General features: G+C 52.2%; 1 protein-coding gene across 1 annotated transcript; it reads left to right on the forward strand.

Moving 5' to 3' along the window:
• Positions 1–6404: 6404 nt before the first annotated feature.
• Positions 6405–22802, forward strand: ADCK2 (aarF domain containing kinase 2; the record flags this gene model as incomplete). Its single annotated transcript, XM_082846986.1, has 8 exons — positions 6405–7337; positions 9322–9468; positions 11604–11732; positions 12734–12829; positions 15510–15761; positions 17132–17260; positions 18099–18152; positions 22033–22802. The coding sequence occupies 8 exons, from the start codon at positions 6405–6407 to the stop codon at positions 22171–22173; spliced, it is 1881 nt and encodes a 626-aa protein (XP_082703112.1). The 3' UTR covers positions 22174–22802.
• Positions 22803–23754: the final 952 nt, after the last annotated feature.

Here is a 23754-nt window from a genome sequence, read left to right on the forward strand (position 1 = left end):
AGAGCCTCTTTTACCAATGAAGCAACCGCCAAGAAGAGCGAGGTGCCTTGCCCAAGGCCACCATGAATGAGTGCCAGAGCTGGGATGACCCCAGACAACCCCTTCCCACCTTTGCTGTCGGGACCGCTGGTCAGGAGCTACCGTCCTCATCTGCCCAGTTTGCAAACAGAGGGAGGACCTGGTTACAGGACTGACCGGGAGCAGCAGAGCTGTACACAGCATGGTGGGCATTGCAGCAGCAGAGCTGGAAGGGGCCTCACAGACGGGCACTGGGGACCTGCCCAGGCCACGCGGCGTCAGCACAGGGGCAGCACCTGCACCAGGGTAGAGCTGCGGCAACCATCCAGGAAACCAGAAGGTGGGGACCAGAGGAGGAGAAATCCCAAGAGAAGAGGTAATGGAGACAATTCAGCTGAAGTGAAGGAAAGAGAAAGGGAGGGGCTGGGGAGGGGCCGACGTGAGGGAGGAAGGGATGGAAAATCACCGCAGCAGGCGGGGCAGGGGCAGGGGCCTTCTCCCTTAGTGCTCTTTTCCAGTATTTCTGATATTTCTACTCTACCGGCTTAGGGAGTAGATGTATGTGGGTGGCCCAGAGCCAGCATTTTCATGCCAGGGTCCAACTCCCTGAGGAGCTAATTGCAGGCTAGGTGTACCAAGCAGGACCTAGGGGTAGGGTGGGGTCGGTGCTTCTCAAACTTTTTCCTTCCCTGATAATCCCTTGGGCTTGTTGGGAGAAAAGCAGATGCTACTCTTCCCCAGAGGGATCCTAATGCATTGAGGCTGGGATGGGGGTCGCGAATCTGCATTTTTACAGCTACCCCAGGTGTTTTTGGTGGGGGTGGCTCAAGTCCCCACTGGAGACACACTGGCGTAGAGCCCGCCCAAGGTGGGGATGAAGTGGAGGCTGTGGAAGGGGTATGCAGGGGTGTCCCTTCCCGGTATCTGTTCTGAAGAAAGTGAGCATGTGTGATGGGGGAGGGGAGCAGGATGCTGAAAGGGTCTCAGCAGAGAGCTGTCCTCCACAAGAAGTGGTCCTCACCTAGGGACAACTTTGTTCCCCCCAGGGGACATCTGGCAATGTTTGAAGACATATTTATTTATCTGGTTGCACCGGGTCTTAGTTTCGGCTCGCAGGCTCCTTAGTTGCAGCATGTGGGCTCCTTAGTTGCAGCATGTGAACTCTTAGTTGCAGCATGCATGTGGGATCTAGTTCTCTGACCAGGGATCGAACCCAGGCCCCCTGCATTGGGAACGTGGTGTCTTATCCACTACGCCACAAGGGAAGTCCCTGAAGACATATTTTATTGTCACAGTTGGGAAAGGGGGGGGTGCTTCTGGCACTGAGTGCGTAGAGGCCGGAGATACTGCTAAACATCCTGGGACAGCTTCTGCTCCTCCCCCGACACACAGCAAAGAACTATCCTGCCCCAAAGGTCCAAAGTGCAGAGGTTGAAAACCCCAGAACCAGACAAGTCCCCATCCCCAACCCCTTCTCCAGGATCTTGAATAAATACTTGCTCTGCATCACATGTTATGTAACAATGTGACGTGGGAGATGCTAAAATCACAGTCATTTGGCTCAAGCGGAAAAAATCAGCACAGCCAGGTGGGTCTTGGCGTCTCTTTCCCCCTCCCATCCTGCAGGAGATTTGGATGCACTTCACAAGCGATTGGTGCCACCTAGTGGTACTAGAGTTAATACCAGCAGGAACATTCCCAAGAACTGGAAACTGTTGATTATTAACGGGCTTACTTATCACTGTGAAGATTCTGTGGAAATAAACGAAGACCACCCAAATGACAACAAATAGAGGCTATTTATTCAGAGCTTTCTATAGCAAGGGAGTCAGTTACTTACAATCAATTGCATTTGGCAGAGACTCAAGTACAAGTGGAGAATCAAATGCTAGCAGAAAAGGTTTACAGAGGAAAAAGAAAAGGCTTCAGGTGCCCTGAATTGGAGGTTGTTGGCACGGGGAGGCTGGAGGCCAGGGCATCGCGTGTGATTGGTTTGGAGAGGCTATTTGGCTTTCTCTGATTGGTCCTGAGTTGATAATGGGGGGGGTGAAAATTAGAGAAGCTGCAGTCAGGGACCAAGTCCTGACTATTCGGGGCCCATTGCTGCCGAGGCTACGGGTCAGAGTTCTATTGTCATATATGGTCTGGCCAGTGTCTGTTTGTATATTCAGTCTCTTAATTCATTAATCATTCTAAATACATTCCTGCTGTTACTAATCACGAAACATTACATAGAGTTTCCCATGTGAGAAGCAGCTTGACTACAAATCAACAACTCTAATTTTTAAAGGCTGCCCTTACAAGTTTTGATTTAGTGTTCATATTTGATACCACTGTTTGATTTTGCTGTCCATGGTGTCTTAATATGTATAACTTTGTTCTCCTAATTGAAATCCACATGGGCCCCGGGAATCCCTTAGCTTCACCTGTTTGGGTGACTGTTAACTCCTTGAGATGGTGTACCTTTATCACCATCAGCACCACCAGCATCACCACCACAAGGACACTGGTTCTCAAAGTGTGTTCCCAGGACCAGCAGCAGCAAATGGGAACCTGTCAGAATTGTCAGTTCTCAGGCTCCACTCCAGACCTACAGAATCAGATGCTGCAGATGGGCCCCGCCCTCAGGTGATTCTGGTGGATGCTCAAGTTTGAGCCACCACTTTAGGTGAATTTCTAGGATGCCACAAAGGGCTGAGGTCAGACCTTCCATGATGTTTCCTCCAAATCTGTGAAACAGAACCACTTTAATTTATCTAGATAATATAAATGACAATATTTGCTAACATTTAGTGACACCTGGTATTACCCACGTCATGTACAGTTTTGACTCACTGCTTTCAACAGCCAGAGAGGGAGGTTCTGTTCTTACCTCCATCCGACAAGTGAGGAATAGAGGCTCCAAAAGGCGAGGTAACGTGTCCCTAAGGTTATACAGGTTACACAGAACCAAGAACTGAAGCCAGGCTTACTTAACTCCAGAATTTTGTTCTTAACTACTGTTTTCTTTTCCCCAAGATTATTTATTTATTTAATTTATTTTTGGCTGCATTGGGTCTTAGTTGTAGCACACGGGATCTTCGTTGCGGCGCGTGGGCTTCTCTCTAGTTGTGGCGTGCAGGCTTCAGGGCACGTGAGCTCTGTGGTTTGCGGCACTCAGGCTCTGTCGTTGAGGCATGAGAGCTCAGTAGTTGTGGCCCGCAGGCTTAGTTGCCCTGCGGCATGTGGGATCTTAGTTCCCTGACCAGGGATCGAACCCGCGTCCCCTGCATTGTAAAGCAGATTCTTTACCGCTGGACCACCAGGGAAGTCCCTTAACTACTGTTAAAGATACTAATTGCCAGAATCATAGATGTAAGTCTAGAGAATTTGTATAGCTTTGGTCAGACTCCCCTCCGCAATTCGCTTAAGGAGAAACAGAGGCCCAGAGAGACCACCTGAGGTCATGTGGTTACCTCTTTTTTTTGTTTGTTTGAATCAAAAATTTTTATTTATTCTTCGGCCAAACACAACTGATTTCCATCCACAATTTTTTTTTAAGGTAAGAAACAGTGAGTCAGGGCTTTCCCTAGTGACACAGTGGTTAGGAATCCGCCCACCAATGCAGGAGACACGGGTTCGATCCCTGGTCCGGGAAGATCCCACATGCCGTGAAGCAACTAAGCCCGTGTGCCACAACTACTAAGCCTGTGTGCCACAACTACTGAAGCCCACGCATCTAGAGCCCGTGCTCCGCAACAAGAGAAGCCACTGCAATGAGACGCCTGCGCACCACGACGAAGAATAGCCCCCGCTCGCCACAACTAGAGAAAGCCCGCGTGCAGCAATAAAGACCCAACGCAGCCAAAAAGAAAAAAGAAACAATGAGTTAACTGAAGAAAGGGCTGTGGCCTTGGCTAGGGAATGGTGACACTGTGACACTCAACAGAGAACGTGGGCCTGTGGGGATAAGCCTGGGCCGTGAAATGACTGGACCCGGGTCAGCGACTCTTCTCCAGGAAGGCTCTGCAGCACCACACACACTGCTGGTAGATGGTCTCAAAGTCAGCATCGTTGCCATAATAGGGATATTCAATAATGAGTTGCTTTTGTGGATCATAGCCCCCAAGTAGTTCAATTTTCGCTCTGCAGTTTTTAACTTGATTACTTTTTCTATTCAAATCTCTCAGGTTGCTGTCATCCATACATAGCATATCATCAAATGTGGCAAAGTCTTCTTTGGTAACCCAGACACACGAATAGCACCGACTTGGTCAACTGTTCGGCCATCCTCCCGCGGCACATAGAGGTGTCCACTCATGTGGTTACCTCTTAATTAGGGGGCTAGAACCGAGAGACTCTGGTTTCAGATTAAGTCCTCAATAAGCCCTTTGGTGAATCAGAGTCATACAAGAATATTTTACACCTTTGGGACAGAGTAAATAAATAAATCAGAGGAAGCTGGGAAGGCATAATTAATAGCTGGCCATATTTGAAACCAGTGGTGGTAGGTATGACTTCTGTCTAGGGAACTTTAAAAGGGTCTGCCGCATCTTGCGGAAATGGGATGTGGATTATTAGCAGTGCAGGAGTTCCCACATTTTGAGCACTCCTTAGGCTGTGAGTGGCAGTCACACTTCCAGGAGCAGGCATGGGCCACGACCTTGTTTCCCTCCCCAGGGCCCTTCCACTTGTGAGGCCCTGGCAGACTTCTGTTGAAGCCTGTCACCCTCGTGGAGATAAAGGGTCATGTATGTAGAGGTGACTGTGGTACCCCAGCACAGGGCAGCCTCCTAAGCCCCAAAGAGCAGAGCATAAGACCACTGGGCCCTCCCAGGCTGTGCTGGCTGATTTCCAAGCTCTGTTCTGCTCTCCTTTGCTCTCTAGAGGTAGCTGACCTTCCTTTGGTTCTTCAAGGTTAAAAAAACAAACTCCCCAAAAACCTCACACCAAACACCTTCCATCTGGGGGCTTAATATTGGACTGAGTTTAAGAAATACTGGAGCTTAATAAGTATTGGTTGAATGAATGAATGTTCTTTCCGGAGCCACTCCCCAAGGTCCAAACACGTTCCCCAAATCGGGGCAGCCAGGGACTCCAGCCGTCCAAGGACAACGCTCCCAACCCCCGCCCTCATCCCCACCCCCCACTTCCCGCTCAGTTGAAAAACAGACCCGTGTTCCGGAACCGGCCTTCAGTTCACCTAACGTTTCCGCGTTTCCGCGCTCTTTGTAAGGAAAGCTAAGGATGTTAGTGGAGAGACAGACGCGCAGCGGGGAAAGGGGGCGTGGACGGCGCGTTGGCGTTTTGGGTTAATTCTATTTCTGGGACTCCGAGACGCAAGGGCCGGGTGAGCCTCGGCCGCAGTCCGGCTCGCGTCGGCTTTAAGGGGCGGTCCCCGAGCCTGCGGGCGGGCGGTCCCGGAAGACGCGGATCCCGCGGCCTCTGCGTCCTCCGCGTCCGGATCCCCGGTCCTCTGTGCCCGGATCCCGGGTCCTCCGCGCCCGGACTCCCGGTCCTCCGCGGCCCGATCCCCGGCCCTTGGCACCCCGATCCCCGACCCTCTGATCCCCGGCCCTCGGCACCCGATCCCCGGCCCTAGGCACCCCGATAGCCGACCCTCCGATCCCCGGCCCTCGGCGCCCCGATCCCCGGCCCTCGGCGCCCCGATCTCTGGCCCTCTGATCCCCGGCCCTCTGCGCCCCTTCCACGCCCTTGGCGCCCGGACCCCACCGCGTGCGGGGACTCGGCTCTCTACAACCCCGCCCGACTCCTCCCCACACCGTACTCGGTGCCCGGGTCCTCGGCCGCCCGCACTGCCCCCGCCCCCCGCCCCAGCTCTCCACGCCTCGCCCCGCCTGGCCGTGCCTCGCCCCGCCTGGCCGTTCCTCACCCCGACCCGGGCTCTCGGCGCCGCGGCCCTCCGCACGGTCCCCCCAGCCCCACCCCGCGCAGCCCCTCAGCGCGCCGGCCGGCGTGCGCGGTGACCCTGCTGCGGCCCGGCTCTGTCTCCACCCGCGCGGCCACCTCGCGCGGGCCACGTCCCCGACCTGGGCCTGGCTTGGCTCCTCCGGCTCTCAGTTCCGAAAACCCTCGGGCCTCAGACCCAGGAGAGGTATCCGGGAGGGAGCGGGGACTGATGGGCCAGCCCTCCTGCGGCGGAGGCGGGGCAGGGTTGCGGGCCCGCGGGGCGGGGCGGCCCTGAGGAGGCAGGACTCGCAGCAGGACCCGGCAGAGGCTGCACACGCGAGGCGAGGTCTGAGCGCCCCGAGTCTCACAGCTGCCTCGCTTTCAAGTGGAATACTCAGCTGGGGCCCCGACTCAGGCCAGCCTTGCGGAAAGAAGGAACGAAGATGGGTGCGCCTTAAGTGGAGGCAGGCAGCCTGGACCGCGACCTCTGGGAGAGCATGGTGACCCCCTGGCGCTTCTCTGTCAGGGTCTGCTTGTCGCACCTAAGGGGCTTGAAGCTCAGAAAGGACCTTGGCCTTTTGAGACCCTCTGGGTGCTGCCGCAAGGCTAGACTCTGTTGGCTTCTGCTTGGCACTTTGCCCAAACTCATCTCAGCCTCTGAGGACATTGGCAAGGGGGTCCCTGAGAGCTTGTGTCGGCAAAGGACCAGTTGGAGTGACCTGGCTGAAAACGGGCCACTGGAGAGAGTCCCCCCGGAGCAGCGGCTAGGCTGCCTCCTTCTGCACTTGCGGATCTGGCTCCGCGCGGGGGCGCTCTTGGTGAAATTCTTCCCCCTCCTTTTACTCTACCCCCTCACCTACCTGGCTCCCAGTGTCTCCAGGCTCTGGCTCCACCTGCTTCTGAAAGCCACCGAGACCTCCGGTCCAACGTACATCAAACTCGGCCAGTGGGCCAGCACCCGGCGTGATCTCTTCTCAGAGGCTTTCTGTGCGCAGTTCTCCAAGCTGCACGTCCAGGTGACGCCCCATCCTTGGACCCACACTGAACACTTCCTACGGCAGGCCTTCGGAGAGGACTGGGGAAGGGTCCTTTGCTTTGAGAAGCAGGAGCCTGTGGGTTCCGGCTGCGTGGCCCAAGTGTACAAAGCACGTGCCAATCCTGCCTTCCTGGAGAATGACAGCATCCGGAGACTGGCCACAGCCTCCAGACTGCAGCTTTCTTCGGAAGCCGGGAAAGTCCGGGGTCTGGGAGAGCTCCTTGGACACTTGGGGAAGGCGTGGAGGCCTCAAGGAAGTCTTGCCGACCAGTCATTTCTAGAAGGGCTGCTCTTCCCTAAAGCTGACCTGGTTGGATCGAATGCAGTCTTGTCTCAGGCTTCGGGACTCGCCCATGGACCACAGCCAGATCACCTCATCCCCGTGGCCGTGAAAGTAAGTGTTCTGATGTTTGCAGCCAGACCCTTCCCATCTCTAAAATCTCACCGAGGGCTTCCCTGGTGGCGCAGTGGTTGAGAGTCCGCCTGCCAATGCAGGGAACGCGGGTTCGTGCCCCGGTCCGGGAAGATCCCACATGCCGTGGAGCGGCTGTGCCCGTGAGCCATGGCCGCTGAGCCTGCGCTCCCGGAGCCTGTGCTCCACAACGGGAGAGGCCACAACAGTGAAAGGCCCGCGTACCACAAAAATAAATAAATAAATAAATAAAAATTAAAAAAAAAAAATTAAAATCTCACCGACTCCACGGAGCTGCCCAGATCAGGAAGTCCCCCTTTGCAAGTCACCCCACATTGCCTTCCATTGATTTCTTTTAGCTTGACCGTTATCTGAGTGCCTGTGATGTGCAAGCTGTTTGATTTCTTGGCTTGAAGGAGTGGTGATGCGAATGGTCTGAAAGAGGAGAATGAAGAGGGTTTGGAGTTGGCTGTCGCTGCGGGTGGAGGACCCACCATTCAGCTGACCTCCTGCTCTGGGGTCAGGATAGATCAGAGACAGACTGTGTTAGGTGTGCTGTGGTGAGCCCAAGAGGGTGGCGTTCATTTTACAGAAGTGGTTTCCTTCTCTCTGTATTTCCAATCACCCCTTCCTGGGCTCCATCAACTCTTCTCTCCACACCTTTCCACCCCTGTTCAGCACGTCCCCAGGAGAACTGGCAGATGCTAGTAGCAAATACCCTGGTCTCTCTTTTACCTCCTCAGATAAAACCCTCCCAAGGGTGCCTCACTCAGACCTACTGAGTTATACTTTCCAAGGGAAGAGCCTGGGCCTGGCTTTTTATAAATGCTGCAAATGATTCTCATCATTAGGCACATTTAGGAAACACTGGTCCAAAATATCTCGAAGGTTCCCTCTGCTCTGTGGGATACAAAAGGAGTGGATGCCTGCTGTATACCAGGAAACATGCCCGTCACGTCAGATGCATTGTTTAATCTTTATTAGATGCCCGAGATAGGCATTTTTTTTCTTATATCTTTATTTATACTCCACTTTATTCCTAAAAGGATTTGAGGTGGAGGTGGGGGTTATTGTCCGCATGGGGTTTTTTTGTTTGTTGTTTTGGCCATTCCACGCAGCGTGTGGGATCTTGGTTCCCTAACCAGGGATCGAACCGGCGCCCCCCTGCATTGGAAGCATATAGTCTTAACCACTGAACCACCAGGGAAGTCCCCTATATGCATGTTTTAAATGATAGAACAGGAGGCTGAGAGAATAGAACAGGAGGCTGAGAGAAGTTGCACAGCTTGTCCAGTTTCATACAGGAAATGGGTTGCAGAACTGGAGTTTGAACTCTTTCCATTCCACCTCTGGAGTTCTGTGACTCTAGAGCAGTATTTTGCAGGCTTTGGACCACCTGACTCAGCTACCTGTACAATCAGGAAAATGCAGATTCCCAGCTCCCCTTCCAGCCAGTCTGATTCAGTACGTCTTTTTTTAAAATATTTATTTATTTATTTATTTGGCTGTGCTGGGTCTTAGTTGCAGCATGCATGTGGGATCTAGTTCCCTGATCAGGATCGAACCCAGGCCCCCTGCCTTGGGAGCGTGGAGTCTTAACCACTAGACCACCAGGGAAGTCCCTGACTCAGTAGGTCTTGGAGGAGATCTGGGAGTCCACATTTTCACCAAGCAACCCACGGTGACTTTTATGCTCACTAATGTTTAGGAATCACTGATCTAAACTTAATGTATTTGGAAGGAGAAGCCCCCCTATTCTTCCCAGCAAAGCTGAGTGCCATGCAGGCGAGCTGCCCTCTGAGTCTCCTCAGGAAGACGCAAAGGGAGGAATGCAGGAGCATCCTGGGCGTTGGGACTGCTTCTCCTTTGGTCTGATGAGAAGCCTGCTGACTCTCCTTTGACGGTAGGACCCAGCCGTGGCTGGGTTGATAGATCCCTCCTGTCTCACTGTGCCTCTTTTTGGCAGGTGTTGCACCCTGGCCTGCTTGCTCAGGTGCAGATGGACCTGCTGCTGATGAAGATGGGCAGCCGAGTCCTTGCACTTTTGCCAGGAATCAAGTGGCTCAGCTTGCCTGAGATTGTGGAGGAATTTGAGAAGCTCATGGTGCAACAGGTGAATTCTCTTTCCCTCAGTTGTAAAAGCACACAACAGTTTTTGCCATTAGCAGCTGCTTAGTAAATGCTGAATGGATGAGTATTTTCCCAGTGCATTGTGGCTAATGTAGTATATTAGTCAGGATAGGTGATGCTAGCTGATATAACAAAGAATATCCAAATCTCAGTGACTTAATGCAACAATGTTATTTTTTGCTTATATGAAAGCTCCATGCAGGTGAACTGAGGGAGTGAGTGGCAGCTCTACTCCATAGTTATTCAGGGACCCAGTTTCCTCCCAAATTTGTCATCTGGGGTCAGTGTGGAATGGGGAGAGAGACCACGGAGGGTCATGTAAAGGATTCTATGGCCAGGTCTGGAAGTGATATATATCACTTCTTCCCAGTCTATAGGTCAGAGCTTTAATCACACGGGCCCAGTGTAACTACGAGGGAGCTTGGGGAAGGCAGTCTTCCTTAGTGTCTGGGATGAAAATGAAATGAGTCTGGTGGAACATATAGCATTATCTGTGCCACAATCAATGGCCAAACTCCAGAAGAAGAAGAAGAATTAGCGAAGTCACACGCTGTGCCTTTGGTTTGCTTTGTTTCCGGGGTTAATGAGTAGACAAGGACCTCCTCCTTGTCCAGGGCCCTTGGGACACCTGTTTAAGTAGCCAGACTTGGTAAACATGCTGGAGGCTCTCAGGGCTCCAAGGAGGCATCTGTGCTGGCTTCCTGGCGGTTGGCACAGAAATTGGCAGGCTTTCAGAAGCAGTGTACCAAGTCTTCATTTATGTCCTCTGATTTAGGGTTTTAAGCCCCAGGGATGCGTTTTAACATTTAGAAAGCTTTGCTTTATGCTATGGAGTTGTGTAGGTTTGATAATAAAAGAAAATTAAAACAGAGAAAAATAACTTCTTTTCTGACACCCATCTTGGCATTAATCACTCTCAGTTCTACCATCTGAGCTTCAGTTCCCCTTTGAGAAGTCTGATACGCATCATGGGATCCCATCACTTGAAGCTTAGACCTCTCTAGCGCACCCCATTTATCTCAAACATCAACTCTTCCTACCAGCTGTAGCTCTGAGTGGTCCAATCACGTTCCCAGCCTTGAAATCTTAGAGTCTGGGTGTATGTAGGGGGTGTACGTTCATTTGTAAATTCATGTAACATGTATTAAGAACTGTGTTAGAAGCTGGTGAACTAAGAAAACAAGTGAGGTTTTCCTGTCCTCAAGGAATATATAGTAGTAGGAGGAGGGCTGATGTGAAATATTTGGAGAAAAAGCATGAGTTACAATAGGAGTCTCTACAGATTCGGTCGGGTTCAGCTGAGGCTCAAGAGGGGAAGTGGTCATTCCACCCTGAGGGTCCAGGCTCCCTAGGCTTGCGCTGACTCGCGAAAGGGCAGTGTTTGCAGTTGGCCCAAATGGGGGAAGAACATTCCAGTCAGGGGGAGTAAACAAGGCACTGAGACGGGAGGCATCTGGCAGGCTGAGATGTTCAGCACTCTGCAGATTGGGTGCAGCTGGAGTTTGGGGAAGTAGAGGAAGGAGGAGGCGCCCCAAGAGATGGACCTGGAGAGAGAAGCAGGGGCCAAACCATGGCCCACCTTGGACGTCATCCTAATGAATGCAGACTCCGTCCTGCAGGTGGGGTGGGGGGGACACCAGCACATGGATTGGAGAGAGGGAAGATGGGGGACAGGGAGCCCAACTAGGACACCTCTGTTAGGGTTCAGGTGACTGGTTTTGAGTCACCGTGGGAGGAACAGTGGGATGGAAAAGGGGAACAGATCTGAGAGTGGTGAGGGCTGCAGAGTTGATGGCACTGAGTCTCCCATGGGTATGGAGGGTAAGAAGAAGGTGTAATTTGCAGTGACTCGCAAGTGACTGGGGGCAGAGTGAACGTAAATTCAGTTTAGACAAGTTCTCCAGCGTGTCTGCTGTCTGCAGCTTGGAGCTTACGTCGTGGGGTAGGGATGGGGCTTGAGACTTCTGGGGCAGCCCGAGTTTCTTGGGAGTTCTGCAAGAGAGCAGGTGGGGAAGGCAGGTGAATCTCGGGACTTGCTAGCTCTTGGGGGGTTCAGATTTTGCTGTCCCTGGGCCCAGGTTACCCCTTCCCTCACCTGTTCTCTCCATTTCCCTGTAGATCGACCTGCGTTATGAAGCTCGGAATCTAGAACACTTCCAATGCAACTTCCTGAATGTGAACTCTGTCAAATTCCCCACCCCTCTGCGTCCCTTTGTCACCAGGGATGTCTTGGTGGAAACGTATGAAGTAAGACTGAGAGCTTCCCCTGGCCGCGCCTTTTACTCATAGTCAGGTTGTCTCCTCTTCACAGAAAGGCCTGAGTTGGAAAAGACAAAAGCCAAGAGAGCATGTGATTACTGCCTGTGAAACTGAGAGGGGTTTGGATACGCCTGAGGGTGGAAGGCAGTGTAGCAAGGTGGCTGAGAGCCTGGCCCTGACCTAAGGCTTTCTGGATTTGGAAGTCTGCTCTGCCACTGTATTTGCTGGCTGGCTTCAGTTCCCTCCTATACAACAGCAGGCAACCCTTCCTGCCTCGTAGGGTTGTCCCAAGAGTCAATGAAACATTGAATGCAAAATGCCCTCTGCACAGAGACTGCACGGCAGAAGTGCTCAACACAGAGAAAGTGCTCAACAAGTATTCCTGTCATGGCCTTAGCTGTCTCCTGGTTCAGTCTCCTTTGTAAAGATGGTAATGAGATCCAGAGGAGTGACCTGAATGACCCACTGTTACTAGCTGTGTGACTTTGAGCAAGTTACTTAAACTCTCTGGGCTTTAGTTCTTTTATTTGTTAATTAGGGATAACAAGATCTATCTCAATAGGCTGCTTTGACAATTAAATAACTAACCTATACGAAATGTGTACTGACTGGCTCCCCTTTCTTCTCTCTTCCTTTTCTTTTCCCTCCTGTGAGGTCACAGAGCTCATTCTTGTCCCCATTGGCTGATTCTTGACCAGAAACAAGCTCACCCTGACAGCAAAGCCTCTCTTACCTGTGGGTGGCAGTCGCTGGATTTCCTCCCTAGTAAACCTATGGGACTTGTTGATACGTGTTGTAGAAGGGAAGGGTAAATAGGTTAAAATTATCTTGTGGGTGACAGATTCATAGGGGCTCTAAGAAAGGAAAACCTCTCCGGGTCACTTCCCCATCAGTGGGAAGGCCGTGCGGGTGTGTCCCCGTGGAGACGAGGAGCGGGGCAGTCGCGGGCTGTGCAGGCTAAAGCTGTTCTCTCCCCGATCTTCCCCCAGGAGAGTGTGCCTGTGTCTAGTTACCAGCAAGCAGGGATTCCCGGGGACGTGAAGAGGAAGATTGCGCGGCTGGGGATCAACATGCTCCTGAAGATGGTGAGTTCACGGCAGGGCGGGCGCTCAGCTGGGACGCGGTGGAATTGTGTGTGGGAGGCGGGAGGCGGGGGACCCTGTTCGGCCGAGCAAATGGCTGCTGGCTGGAGAGGGTCAGCTCTAGAGATAGCCCAGCTGACCCAAACGCGCCTTCTTCTACAGCTTTCTGTTGAGCACTTTCTCCGTGTTATGCGCTGTGTCTCTGCAAGAGTGGGGAGGGAGACCCAGGCCCCACCCGACTTGCCTACAGTTTAGACAAACAGCCAAAGACAACCTCGGGTGTTACATGCTATTTCATTCATTCATTCAGCAAGTATTTGTTGAGCACCTGCTACGTGCCAGGCACTGAATTAAGTGCTGGATTTACAGTTGTGAGCAAAAGAGACATGACAACAATGTTAGGGAACATCCCCGTTTAGTGGGAAGACAGGCGATGCTAAGTGGGTGAAGTACGGGTACCCGAGGGTCATTTAGGATGGGCCGTCCCAGCCCCAGGATTTGTTCAGGAAGTGGCACCATCTCCTCCGGGATGTGAAGAAGTCTAGCTGTCTCCTTGGAGAGGATGGCCTGACAATAATTACTAATGAGTTGACACTCAAAAAAGGCTACAGTGAGCCCAAAGCAATATCAGTTATTTCATCACTAGTAGTAACAGCAGGAACCCAGCATTGTTAGCAGCTCATGTGTAGGAGCAAGGAAAGAAGATACACGGGCTTTCCTGGTGGCACAGTGGTTAAGAATCCGCCTGCCAATGCAGGGGACACGGGTTCAAGCCCTGGTCCGGGAAGATCCCACATGCTGCGGAGCAACTAAGCCCGTGAGCCACAACTACTGAGCCTGTGCTCTAGAGCCCACGAGCCACAACTACTGAGCCCACGTGCCACATCTACTAAGCCCGCGCGCTCTAGAGCCTGTGCTCTGCAACAAGAGAAGCCACGGTGATGAGAAGCCTGCGCACCACAACGAAGAGTAGCCCCCGCTCACTGCAACTAGAGAAGGCCCACACACAGCAACAAAGACCGAACACAGCCAAAAATAATAAATAAGTAAAAATAAATAAATTTTTTTAAAAAAGATACTGAGATTGTCGAGGGTCTGAACTCTTCCTGGTGGTTGGCACAGAAGAGAGTGGTCGAGGCAGAGACAGCTGGTCTAGGATGCATAGTGAGGACGAGTGCCCAGGTCTGGGGGTACAGAATCGGGGTAGGAAGGAACCAGGTGTGTGGTCAGAGAGTAGGAGGAGAGAAACCAGGTAACCAAGGTGGAGCCGTGAGGGCCAGGCAGGTGGCAGAAGTGGGGCGGAGGTGGGAATGGGTGCGCCGAGCGGGACGGTGGTGTGGTGCAGGCAGACAGCACAGGAGGCTGTAAGCCAGACACCTGGAGAGGGCTCAGGGTGACAGGGGCTGGTGGTTGAGTGGCTCTGACTTCACCTCCAGCCCTGGGGTGCGTGGGTATCGAGAATAGGTAGCCCTCACCCAAGGGGCTCCTGGAGAAGTGGGGTTGTCGCTGGAGAGCTGGGTTTCCACTGTCAGCGCAGTGGAAGCTCAGTGGGGAGAGGACTTTGTCCCCAGTAACAGGGCTCGAGGCGCACCGTGGGCCAGAGGGGCGGGTGCAGGGGGGAGTAGCTAGGGGAGAAGCAGTGCTAAGCAGCGCTCAGGAGTCGGGAGATCACCGGGGGCTTCCAGCTTGTGGGATCAAGGACCCTGGGGCTCAGCTAACAGCAAGGTGCCAGGAGGTTCTGTCCCAGGGTCGGGGGTCAGCTAGCCTTTGGTGACCATATCCTACAGGTGTGCAGGCCCCGGCTTCCTCAGTTCCTGGGATTTCCACCAGGATCGCAGCCTCCCTTACCTCCAGCAGAGCGAGGATCTGGACTAGAAGGGTCCCTCGGTGACCTGCTGCCATGACCACCATGAGGGATGGGGTCTTTGGCCTGAATCCAGTAGGAGGAAGGGCTCTGTGTTGGCTGGAAGGAGTCCCCCAGGAGCCCCTCCAGCAGCAGCTGTTCTGTACCTCTGCCCCGGGTCTCTCCTTCCCCTCATAGAAGGATTGCTGGTGGTTTCTATGCTCTTTCACAGCAGGCAGATTCCTGTTCCACAAAGTCATGCCTGACTTTCCCTCCATCACAGTGCCTGGGGCTTTCTTTCCTGCTTAGCAGGTTCAAAGCCATTTCTCCCAGCCTCCCCGATTCCATGTGCCAGTACAGCTGTCAGGATCACTGCTAGCCTTCATCATGTGGACGGATGGAGGTAATGGAGGCAAAGTCTGATTTATGAAATATTTTTAAAGGAAGGAAGTTACATGAATTGTAAGAACTGAGAGGTTTGGGGAAAATCTGTCAACAATGACTAGATAATTTTTAACTTGAATATTAACTGCTCAACTCATAGAGTAAAAATAAGTCTCTTGAAATGCGGTTTGGTCTTTGATCATGTTCCCCTATGATCATTTTTAATGCTCTTTACTTTGAAAATAAATTTTCTCTTGAAAACATCAACCTGGCTTGTCCCTGTACAAATTTTCAGTCAACGATATCAAGCTCTGAGGCTTTATAAAACGCACACCTCTCTGCCTTGTAATTCATCATCGAGAACTCGCGTCACTCTGGAAGCTTTTCCACACGTGGCCTCGTGGTGATGGGATGGTGAGGTTGACTTAGCCTAGAGTAGCTCTGATCTCTTCCCAGATATTTGTGGACAACTTTGTCCATGCGGACCTTCACCCTGGGAACATCCTTGTTCAGGGCGCCGACGGTCTTCCCAAGAGCCAAGAGGCGCAGCCTCAGCAGGTAGATGTCTGTGACGCGCTGGCAGTGGCTGTGACGCCTGCCCGGTGCCCGCTGTGCCTGGTGCTTCTGGACGCCGGCATTGTGGCCGAGCTGCAGGCTGCCGACCTGAGGAACTTCCGGGAAGTCTTCATGGCCGTGGTGATGGGGCAGGTGAGACCCACTGGGCTCTCGGGATTTGGGGCTGAATTTTTTAGGCCCTTGGGAACCTTGGGGCTCCTCAGCGTTTGTCATTCTTGTAAATGCCTGTGTTTGCCAAGGGCGCTCCTGATGGAAATGGGTGGAGCAGAGAGAGGAAGCGGGGAGAAGGAAGGGGAGCAGGACAACGAAGCTGCCGAAGGCTCTGTAGTCAGAACGGGCCTGCTCGAGCGGCTCATGGTTTGGAGTGATGGGAAGACATGCCTCCTTCCCAAATGCTGTTGTTCTGGTGGTCTCTCTTCCTTCCTCAGTAAGTGTACAGCTGGGCCCTGGGAACGCTAGCTTCTTGACTGAATAACAGCCGCCCTGGTCTGTGCCATTTGCTGCGAGAAGGTGGGGCTGGTGAGAAGCAGCAGCTCAGGGAACTTATTCTCCAGGTGTGGGAAAACACATGATTGGGGCGGGTGTGGGGGGACATAAGTGGTTTTAACCCCTCACCCCGTGCCTCTGAGGGGCTCCAGTGGTTGAGAATTATTATTTAGCAAAAAGGACTCAGCGAAGCCTCTACTGAGTCAGCCTAAAGTGCCACATCAAGGGGGACAGTGAATTCTCCAGCAAGAAAGACCCTGGGAAAGAGAAAGCTGGAAGAAAAGGCGAAATTCAGAGGAACCCCTGCTTAGGAGGCTTCTGAGGGGGCAGACCAGAGGCTTGAGCCTGAGCCAGGTTGAAAGCACCTCCTGGGCCGAGGTTCAACACTGAGGTGCAGCGGCTGGTGAGGGGGTGGGAGGAGCTCCTCTGCATAGGTTTGGGCAAAAGAAGAAGGTCACAGCTGAGGAGGAGGAGCCTGGCTCCTGGGCTGTGACCGCCGGGGCTGCGTGGGTGCTGGGGAGACCATGGAGGCTTTGATCAGGGGCTTCCTGGGTGGAGGAGGGGTGAGACGGCTGGAGCACAGAGGCTGGGTCAGCCGTGAGCAGGGAATTCTGTTCGGGCGGGAAGACCGCCCTCAAGGATGGTGTGGCTGGTCCAGCCTGGCGGCAGGTCCTGGTGGCTCTGGGCCAGGCGGGTTGGTCGGCAGTGCCGCGTAGCAGGCACTGGCTTTGCTGCTGGGCCTGGGTGGCCTTGGAGGCAAAGGAGACAGTGCAGCTCCTTTCCTTGACTGTGCTGAGTATAGGTGGGGCCCCACTGCCCAAGACAAGCTGCAAAAGACCTTGACTATTTACCAGGTATGGCAGGGCGGGGAAGTAAAGCTAAAAAATGATGGGTGGCCAAAAGCAGGGTGGTAGAAAATTCGGGGCGGAAACAACTAGGATATGAAGAAGTTTGGGCAGAGCATCTAGTTTTGTGCCCTCTTGACTCTACCAAGTTTTTTTCTTTGCGTCTTCCAGGGCCAAAGAGTGGCTGAGCTCATCCTGCATCATGCCCGGGCCAGTGAGTGCAAGGATGTGGAGGGATTTAAGGCTGAGATGGCCAGGCTGGTGACCCAGGCCAGGAAGAACACCATCACGCTGGAAAAGGTGAGCAGGCCACTCCAGGCGCAGGGGCCTCGGGGTGTTTACTGACCTTGCCCTTGGACACAGCAAACCACAGGTCTAAGGGAGGCCTCTTCATGGGGGGAAGTCTCGAGGGGCTTGGGTTTTCAGGCAGATAAAGAACAAAGCTTTTCCTCTGCCCACATCTTTGAGGTGTGAGGAGGCCCTCTGGAATCCCGGCTTTCAAGAGCGGCTCCTTGACCAGGCTCTCCTGGGTGGCTGCTGGGATGGTGACATATGTAGTGCTGCATACCTGCCCTGCCCAGACCGGGGGTCAGCTGTTCTGCTGCCTTATGTCCGTGGAGCTCAGTGGAGCATGGCGGTGGGGCGAGGGAGGACTGAGGCCCCTGAGCAGACAGAGGACATACCGAATGTTCACGCCCTCTATTTAGACCTGCAGCAGAGCCCACTTGGTATTCTGCACACAGTTCTGACCAACCTGAGTTTTCTTCCCAAGTTCATTCCCAAGTCCACACTAGCTGGAGCGAGTCAGAACAAGAGGTGGCCCACTGGCAGTGGGGAGCGGCAGCGGGCCCCCCGGCGCTGCCTGTCTTATTGATTCCGAAGTGATGTCTGTGTGTGCCGGGAGTGTGGGGGTAGAGGCCTCCAGGCTGGTCCTTCCGAGGGGTCTTTGAACTCAGCTGTGAGGTGGAAGTTGCGCTTGTGTGCATGCAGTCCTTTCTGGGATTTGGCAGGCAGTCTGTTTCTGCTCACTGCTGTATGTGTGTGCGTGCGTGCGTGTGGCCGTGGGACGGGGCAGGCAAGGGAGAAGGGGTTCCCGGGGGCTCTGCAGCCTCTGCAGACTCTTCATTCTGTTTTCCAGCTTCAAGTTTCCATCCTTCTCTCGAATGTCTTTAAGTTGCTGATGACTCACAAGGTGAGGTCTGGGTGGAGAGCTCGCCCTCTGGTCAGGCAGGAGGGGGAGGGATCTGGGGAAGGTGGGTGGCCTCAGGGTGGTGACAGGTACTTTTCTTATGTGAGATCTTGTTTTTGAAAACGTTGCATGCACCGATCCCTGTGGTGAAAAGTGCTGTTTCTGTTTCTTGACGTCTGGCAAGATCTTTCCTTGGTCACATTGTGATCCCACATTGGCGGGGTTTTTGGTGAAAAACTTTGTTTTCCAAAACTTTTGACAGGTTCCATTTTAAAAATGACTTAGGGCTTCCCTGGTGGCGCAGTGGTTGAGAGTCCATCTGCCGATGCGGGGGACATGGGTTCATGCCCCGGTCCGGGAGGATCCCACATGCCGCGGAGCGGCTGGGCCCGTGAGCCATGGCTGCTGAGCCTGCGGGTCCGGAGCCTGTGCTCCACAGCGGGAGAGGCCACAACAGTGAGAGGCCCGTGTACCGCAAAAAAAAACAAAAAAAGGGAAAAAAAAATGACTTAAATATCACCTTAGGATTGGGGAAAGCTTTAATCATTGCTAGGAGGCTGGCTTGGAGAGAACCTGGAATGAACACACACTCCTGGGAGTTCAGTTGCACGGGACGGGGAGCCGGAGGGTGAGGCTCACAGCCAGCTCTGCACCAACCAGCTCTGACCTGCTCAAGTCTCTCCAAGTCTCCCCGGGGCCGCTGGGAGGGCCGGATGAGGCCTTGACAACAGTAGCGGTGTGCCATGACTCCCCTCTACGCAACTAATTTAGCTGTGTAACATTTATTAGTATCTGATTTAATCCCCGCAACATTCCTCGAGGCCGGCACCGAGCAACTCACCCCCGGCCAGGTGGCCCCCATGGTAGTGCCCGACCCTGTGCCCGCAGCCCGACTGCGGAGCCCCACTCCCAGCTGCTTTGTTCTCCGGCCTCCGGTGCTCGCACTGGCACACAGCCTTCCTCACACACTGCGTGGGACACAACGGTTACCAGAGCTTTAGATGTTTGCTATTGTCATTGTGATTCTCAGGACAGGACAGCAGAGAGAGGGCCAATCGAGTACAGCCACTCTATTCAAGTGCTTCACCAGGCACTTAATTTAAAACAATTCAAAACATTTTAAATTGCGGTTAAAAAAATAATATAAAATTTACCCCTACCCATCTCCAAGTGCACATCTCAGCAGTGTCAACCACATTCACAAAGTTGTGTAAAAGATCTCTAGAGCTCTAGAATTTTCTCATCTTGCAAAACTAAAACTCTGTATCTACTGAACAAAAACTCCCCATGCCTCTCTCCCCCCCAGCCCCTGGCAACCACTGTTCCACTTTCTGTGTCCATGATTTGGATGACTCTAGATTTCTCATATAAGTAGAATCATAAGATATTTGTACTTCTGTGACCAGCTTATTTCACTTGATGTAATGTTCTTGAGGTTCATGTACTTTGTAGCAGGTGATAGGATTGCCTTTTTTCTAAAGACTAATATTCCATTGTATGTATATACTGTATTTTCTTTATTCGTTCATCCTTTGATGGACATTTGGGCCACTTCTACCTCTTGGCTACTAAGAACAATGCTGCAATGAACACGGGTGTGCGAATGTCTCTTTGAGATCCTGCTTTCAATTCTTTTTGGATATTTATGCAGAAGTGGGATTGCTAGATCACATAGTTTCTTTTAAATTCAAGTACAGTTGATTTACAAGATGGTATTTTTTTTAGTTTTGGGGGAAGCTCCATACTGTCTTCCATAGCCTGCACAATCTTACGTTCCCACGATGAGTGTGCATTTGTAACATGCCGCTTTCTCCTGATCAGCCATCTGACTCCCTAGACAAGTTTTTGGGCCTTAAGTGGGACAAATACCCCTTATTTATTTATTTATTTTAAAATATTTAAATATTTATTTATATATGGCTGCATTGGGTCTTTGTTGCTGGCGCGGGCTTTCTCTACTTGCGGCGAGGGGGCTACTCTTCATTGTGGCGCGCGGGCTTCTCTTGTTGCGGAGCACGGGCTCTAAGCGCTCGGGCTTCAGTAGTTGTGTTACGTGGGCTCAGTAGTTGTGGCTCACAGGCTTTAGAGTGGAGGCATAGTAGTTGTGGCGCACGGATTTAGTTGCTCCGTGGCATGTGGGGTCTTCCCGGACCAGGGCTCGAACCTGTGTCCCCTGCATTGGCAGGCAGATTCTTAACTACTGCACCACCAGGGAAGTCCCCTTTACTTTTTTTTTTAAATAAATTTATTTATTTATTTTTGGCTGCATTGGGTCTTCGTTGCTGTGCACAGGCTTTCTTTCTTTTTTTTTTTTTTGCAGTACGCGGGCCTCTTACTGTTGTGGCCTCTCCCGTTGTAGAGCACAGGCTCTGTGGCCATGGCTCACGGGCCCAGCCTCTCCACGGCATGTGGGATCTTCCCGGACCGGGGCACGAGCCTGCGTCCCCTGCATCGGCAGGCGGACTCTCAACCACTGCGCCACCAGGGAAGCCCACAGGCTTTCTTTTTAGTTGCGGCGAGCAGGGGCTACTCTTTGCTGTGGTGCACGGGCTTCACGCTGTGGTGGCTTCTCTTGTTGTGGAGCACGGGCTCTTGGCACACGATCTTCAGTAGTTGTGGCTGGCTCGCGGGCTTAAGAGCGTAGGCTCAGTAGTTGTGATGCATGGGCTTAGTTGCTCCATGTGGGATCTTCCCAGACCAGGGCTCAAACCCGTGTCCCCTGCATTGGCAGGCAGATTCTTAACCACTGCGCCACCAGGGAAGTCCCCAGTCCCCTTTACTTTTTTTTTTTTTTTGGCAGTACGTGGGCCTCTCACTGTTGTGGCCTCTCCCATTGCGGAGCACAGGCTCCGGACGCGCAGGCTCAGTGGCCATGGCTCATGGGCCCAGCCACTCCGCAGCATGTGGGATCTTCCTGGACCGGGGCATGAACCCGTGTCCCCTGCATTGGCAGGCGGACTCTCAACCACTGCACCACCAGGGAAGCCCCCCCTTTACTTTTTGTTTGTTTGTTTTTTTTTTTTGCGGTACGTGGGCCTCTCACTGTTGTGGCCTCTCCCGTTGCGGAGCACAGCCTCCGGACGCGCACGCCCAGCGGCCATGGCCCACGGGCCCAGCCACTCCGCGGCATGTGGGATCCTCCCGGACCGGGGCACAAACCTGCATTCCCTGCATCGGCAGGTGGACTCTCAACCACTGTGCCACCAGGGAAGCCCCCCCCCCCCGCCTTACTTTTAACAAAGATTATTTCCCCATGAGTCAACCTTCCATTGCCTGACCTTCTGTCCACCTGAAAAGAGATTCTTGTTCTAGGTTTAAATGCTGGCTCTACTCTTCCTCACCCAGAGGCCTTGAGCAAGTCACCACCTGAGCCACCCTGAGCCTTAGCTTCCTTATCTACTGAACGGAGATAATGAGAGTACTTTTGAGAATTAATTGGGTAATCCTCGTAAATTGTTATTACTATTAACCTGGCTCCAAAGGGGAAGAAACTCTGCTGTATTTGAGCAAAGCCAGTTGTGCTTGGTCTCAAAAAGACTACTGTGGATTTTGAAGAATGACCCTTATTTAGATTTCTGGTTCCCGGTGTAGCTGTAAACTATTCACTTTAGTATTTTTAAGTCATTCACACACTTACACACTTCCCCTAGAGAAGAGCTGTACACACTGCATCCCCTATATTTTCCTTAATATTTCTAGTAGATGTGGGTTGGGTGAGTAGATGAGATGGTGGGAAAAATGACTGGGTAGGGAAAAGAATGTTAGGTAGATGATAAAAATCACATGGGCAGGTAGACGAGGCCGGGAGTGGATGGTGACATGTTACCCAGGACACTCTGTATATCAATGGGCTTCGGAAAGAACAACTGTTTTTCTGTTTCAGGTAAAGCTTGAGAGCAACTTTGCCTCAATTGTGTTTGCCATCATGGTGTTGGAGGGGCTTGGCCGCTCACTGGACCCTAAACTGGACATCCTGGAGGCAGCAAAGCCCTTCCTTCTGCAAGGACTAGCGACCTCCCGCTGACTGCACAGTGGGTGCTTCATCTCAACTGGAGGCCACTCCCAACAGCCTCTCCTGTGGCAGCTTGAACATTCTAAAATTGGGATTGTGGAAGACCTGCCACTGCTTTTCACTCCGATTTGGTCTCAGGCATCTGTGTTAAAAGCTTTGGGTTAGTTGGAGAAGTAAAGGGAAAGAAGGTCCTCTCGGTTCAGTCGTGGAAGCTGTGCCTGGTGTCAGGGAGACTCTGTTTCAGGGAAAATGTTCTCTGAAGGAGGACAAATAAACTTATTTTGTTTTCTGGTTTTTCCCTCTTCTCATCTTAACCCTCTGTACTCCTGGATCAGGTGGGTCCTGCTGGTTGTTTCCAGACTCTGATATCTAGGTTAGAAAATGTCATAGACTCCTGTAGGCCCATGGCTTCCAAATGTCTTTTGTTTTTTTTGGTGCACTTCTTCCGGGATCTTAGTTCCCCGACTGGGGACTGAACCTGGGCCCTCGGCAGTGAAAGCACAGTCCTAACCACTGGACCACCAGGGAATTCCCCACAGTATTTTGTGTTTTTTGTTTGTTTGTTTTGTTTCAAATGTTTTGATTATGTGCCCTATTGGTAAAAAGTTGCGTATATTTATATATAGATGCACATATATCAGTTTTATACAGGTGCTACCATCACTAGCCAATCTCTGGAGGCACAGCCTTCACTTAGGGCAAGTTTCACTGTATCTCAAATTATCCTCTGGACAATTTAAAATATTTTTTGCCAACCTCTTGCTAAGTTGTATTATAAGGTAAAAGGAAAAAACCACAATGATTAATGGTTAATGTGACATACTAGAGATAGGAACAGAATCAGCTCTGCCGTTCTTCTTAAAGATCCCCTGTGCTCACATATTAGCATTTAGATTCTGGTTTTTCTGAGCAACGTTCAGGCCCTTGTGCATTTGCCCAGGGTTAATTTCAGTTAATATTAATATATAGATAATATAATAAGTACATCCTGTTAACCAGGACTGGAAATCCACGGTAGCACTCAGTGACACTCCAGCAGCGAAGGAAGGGGTGGCGGCCACTGCCGCCCTCTGCACTGGGCTCATCTACGGACTATTGTCTCAAAGCTGGTCTGACGTGTGTCTGGCCCACATGGATGTAGAGGGTCGCAGGGTCAGCTTGTAGAGTGGATATCAGTAAAGCTTAATTTCTTGTTTTTGATAAAAATAGTATTTTCCCCACATTCCAGTGGATTCTCCTGCTTGTTTTGGAGACCACGGCTCTAGACAGTGAGTGGAAGCTCAAGCCTCCCTGCTCTCTAAAAGTCCTGCTCTGACCACAGGACTAGATCCTTTCATTCTTTCCTTCTTAAGGCTAAAGGTTCTGTCTTTTAGGGAACAACTAAGGTTTAGTTGGACAGAGATTCCTTTGGTGCAGTTTTTTTTTCAGAGGGGTGGAGATGTTGTTTGTACCTTCCAGGTCTTGAGGGGAGGGCATTGGAATCAGGCAGTGAGGTGCTGGGGGGCTCCAGGTAGCCCTGTTCAGCTCCCTCCTCATGGGCAAGCCAGCTAGACATTCGGCACATACAGTTACACTGTGGGGCGAGAGAAGAGG

This window comes from Leucopleurus acutus (assembly GCF_964270905.1).
Source record: "Leucopleurus acutus genome assembly, chromosome: 9".
Lineage (NCBI taxonomy): Eukaryota > Metazoa > Chordata > Mammalia > Artiodactyla > Delphinidae > Leucopleurus > Leucopleurus acutus.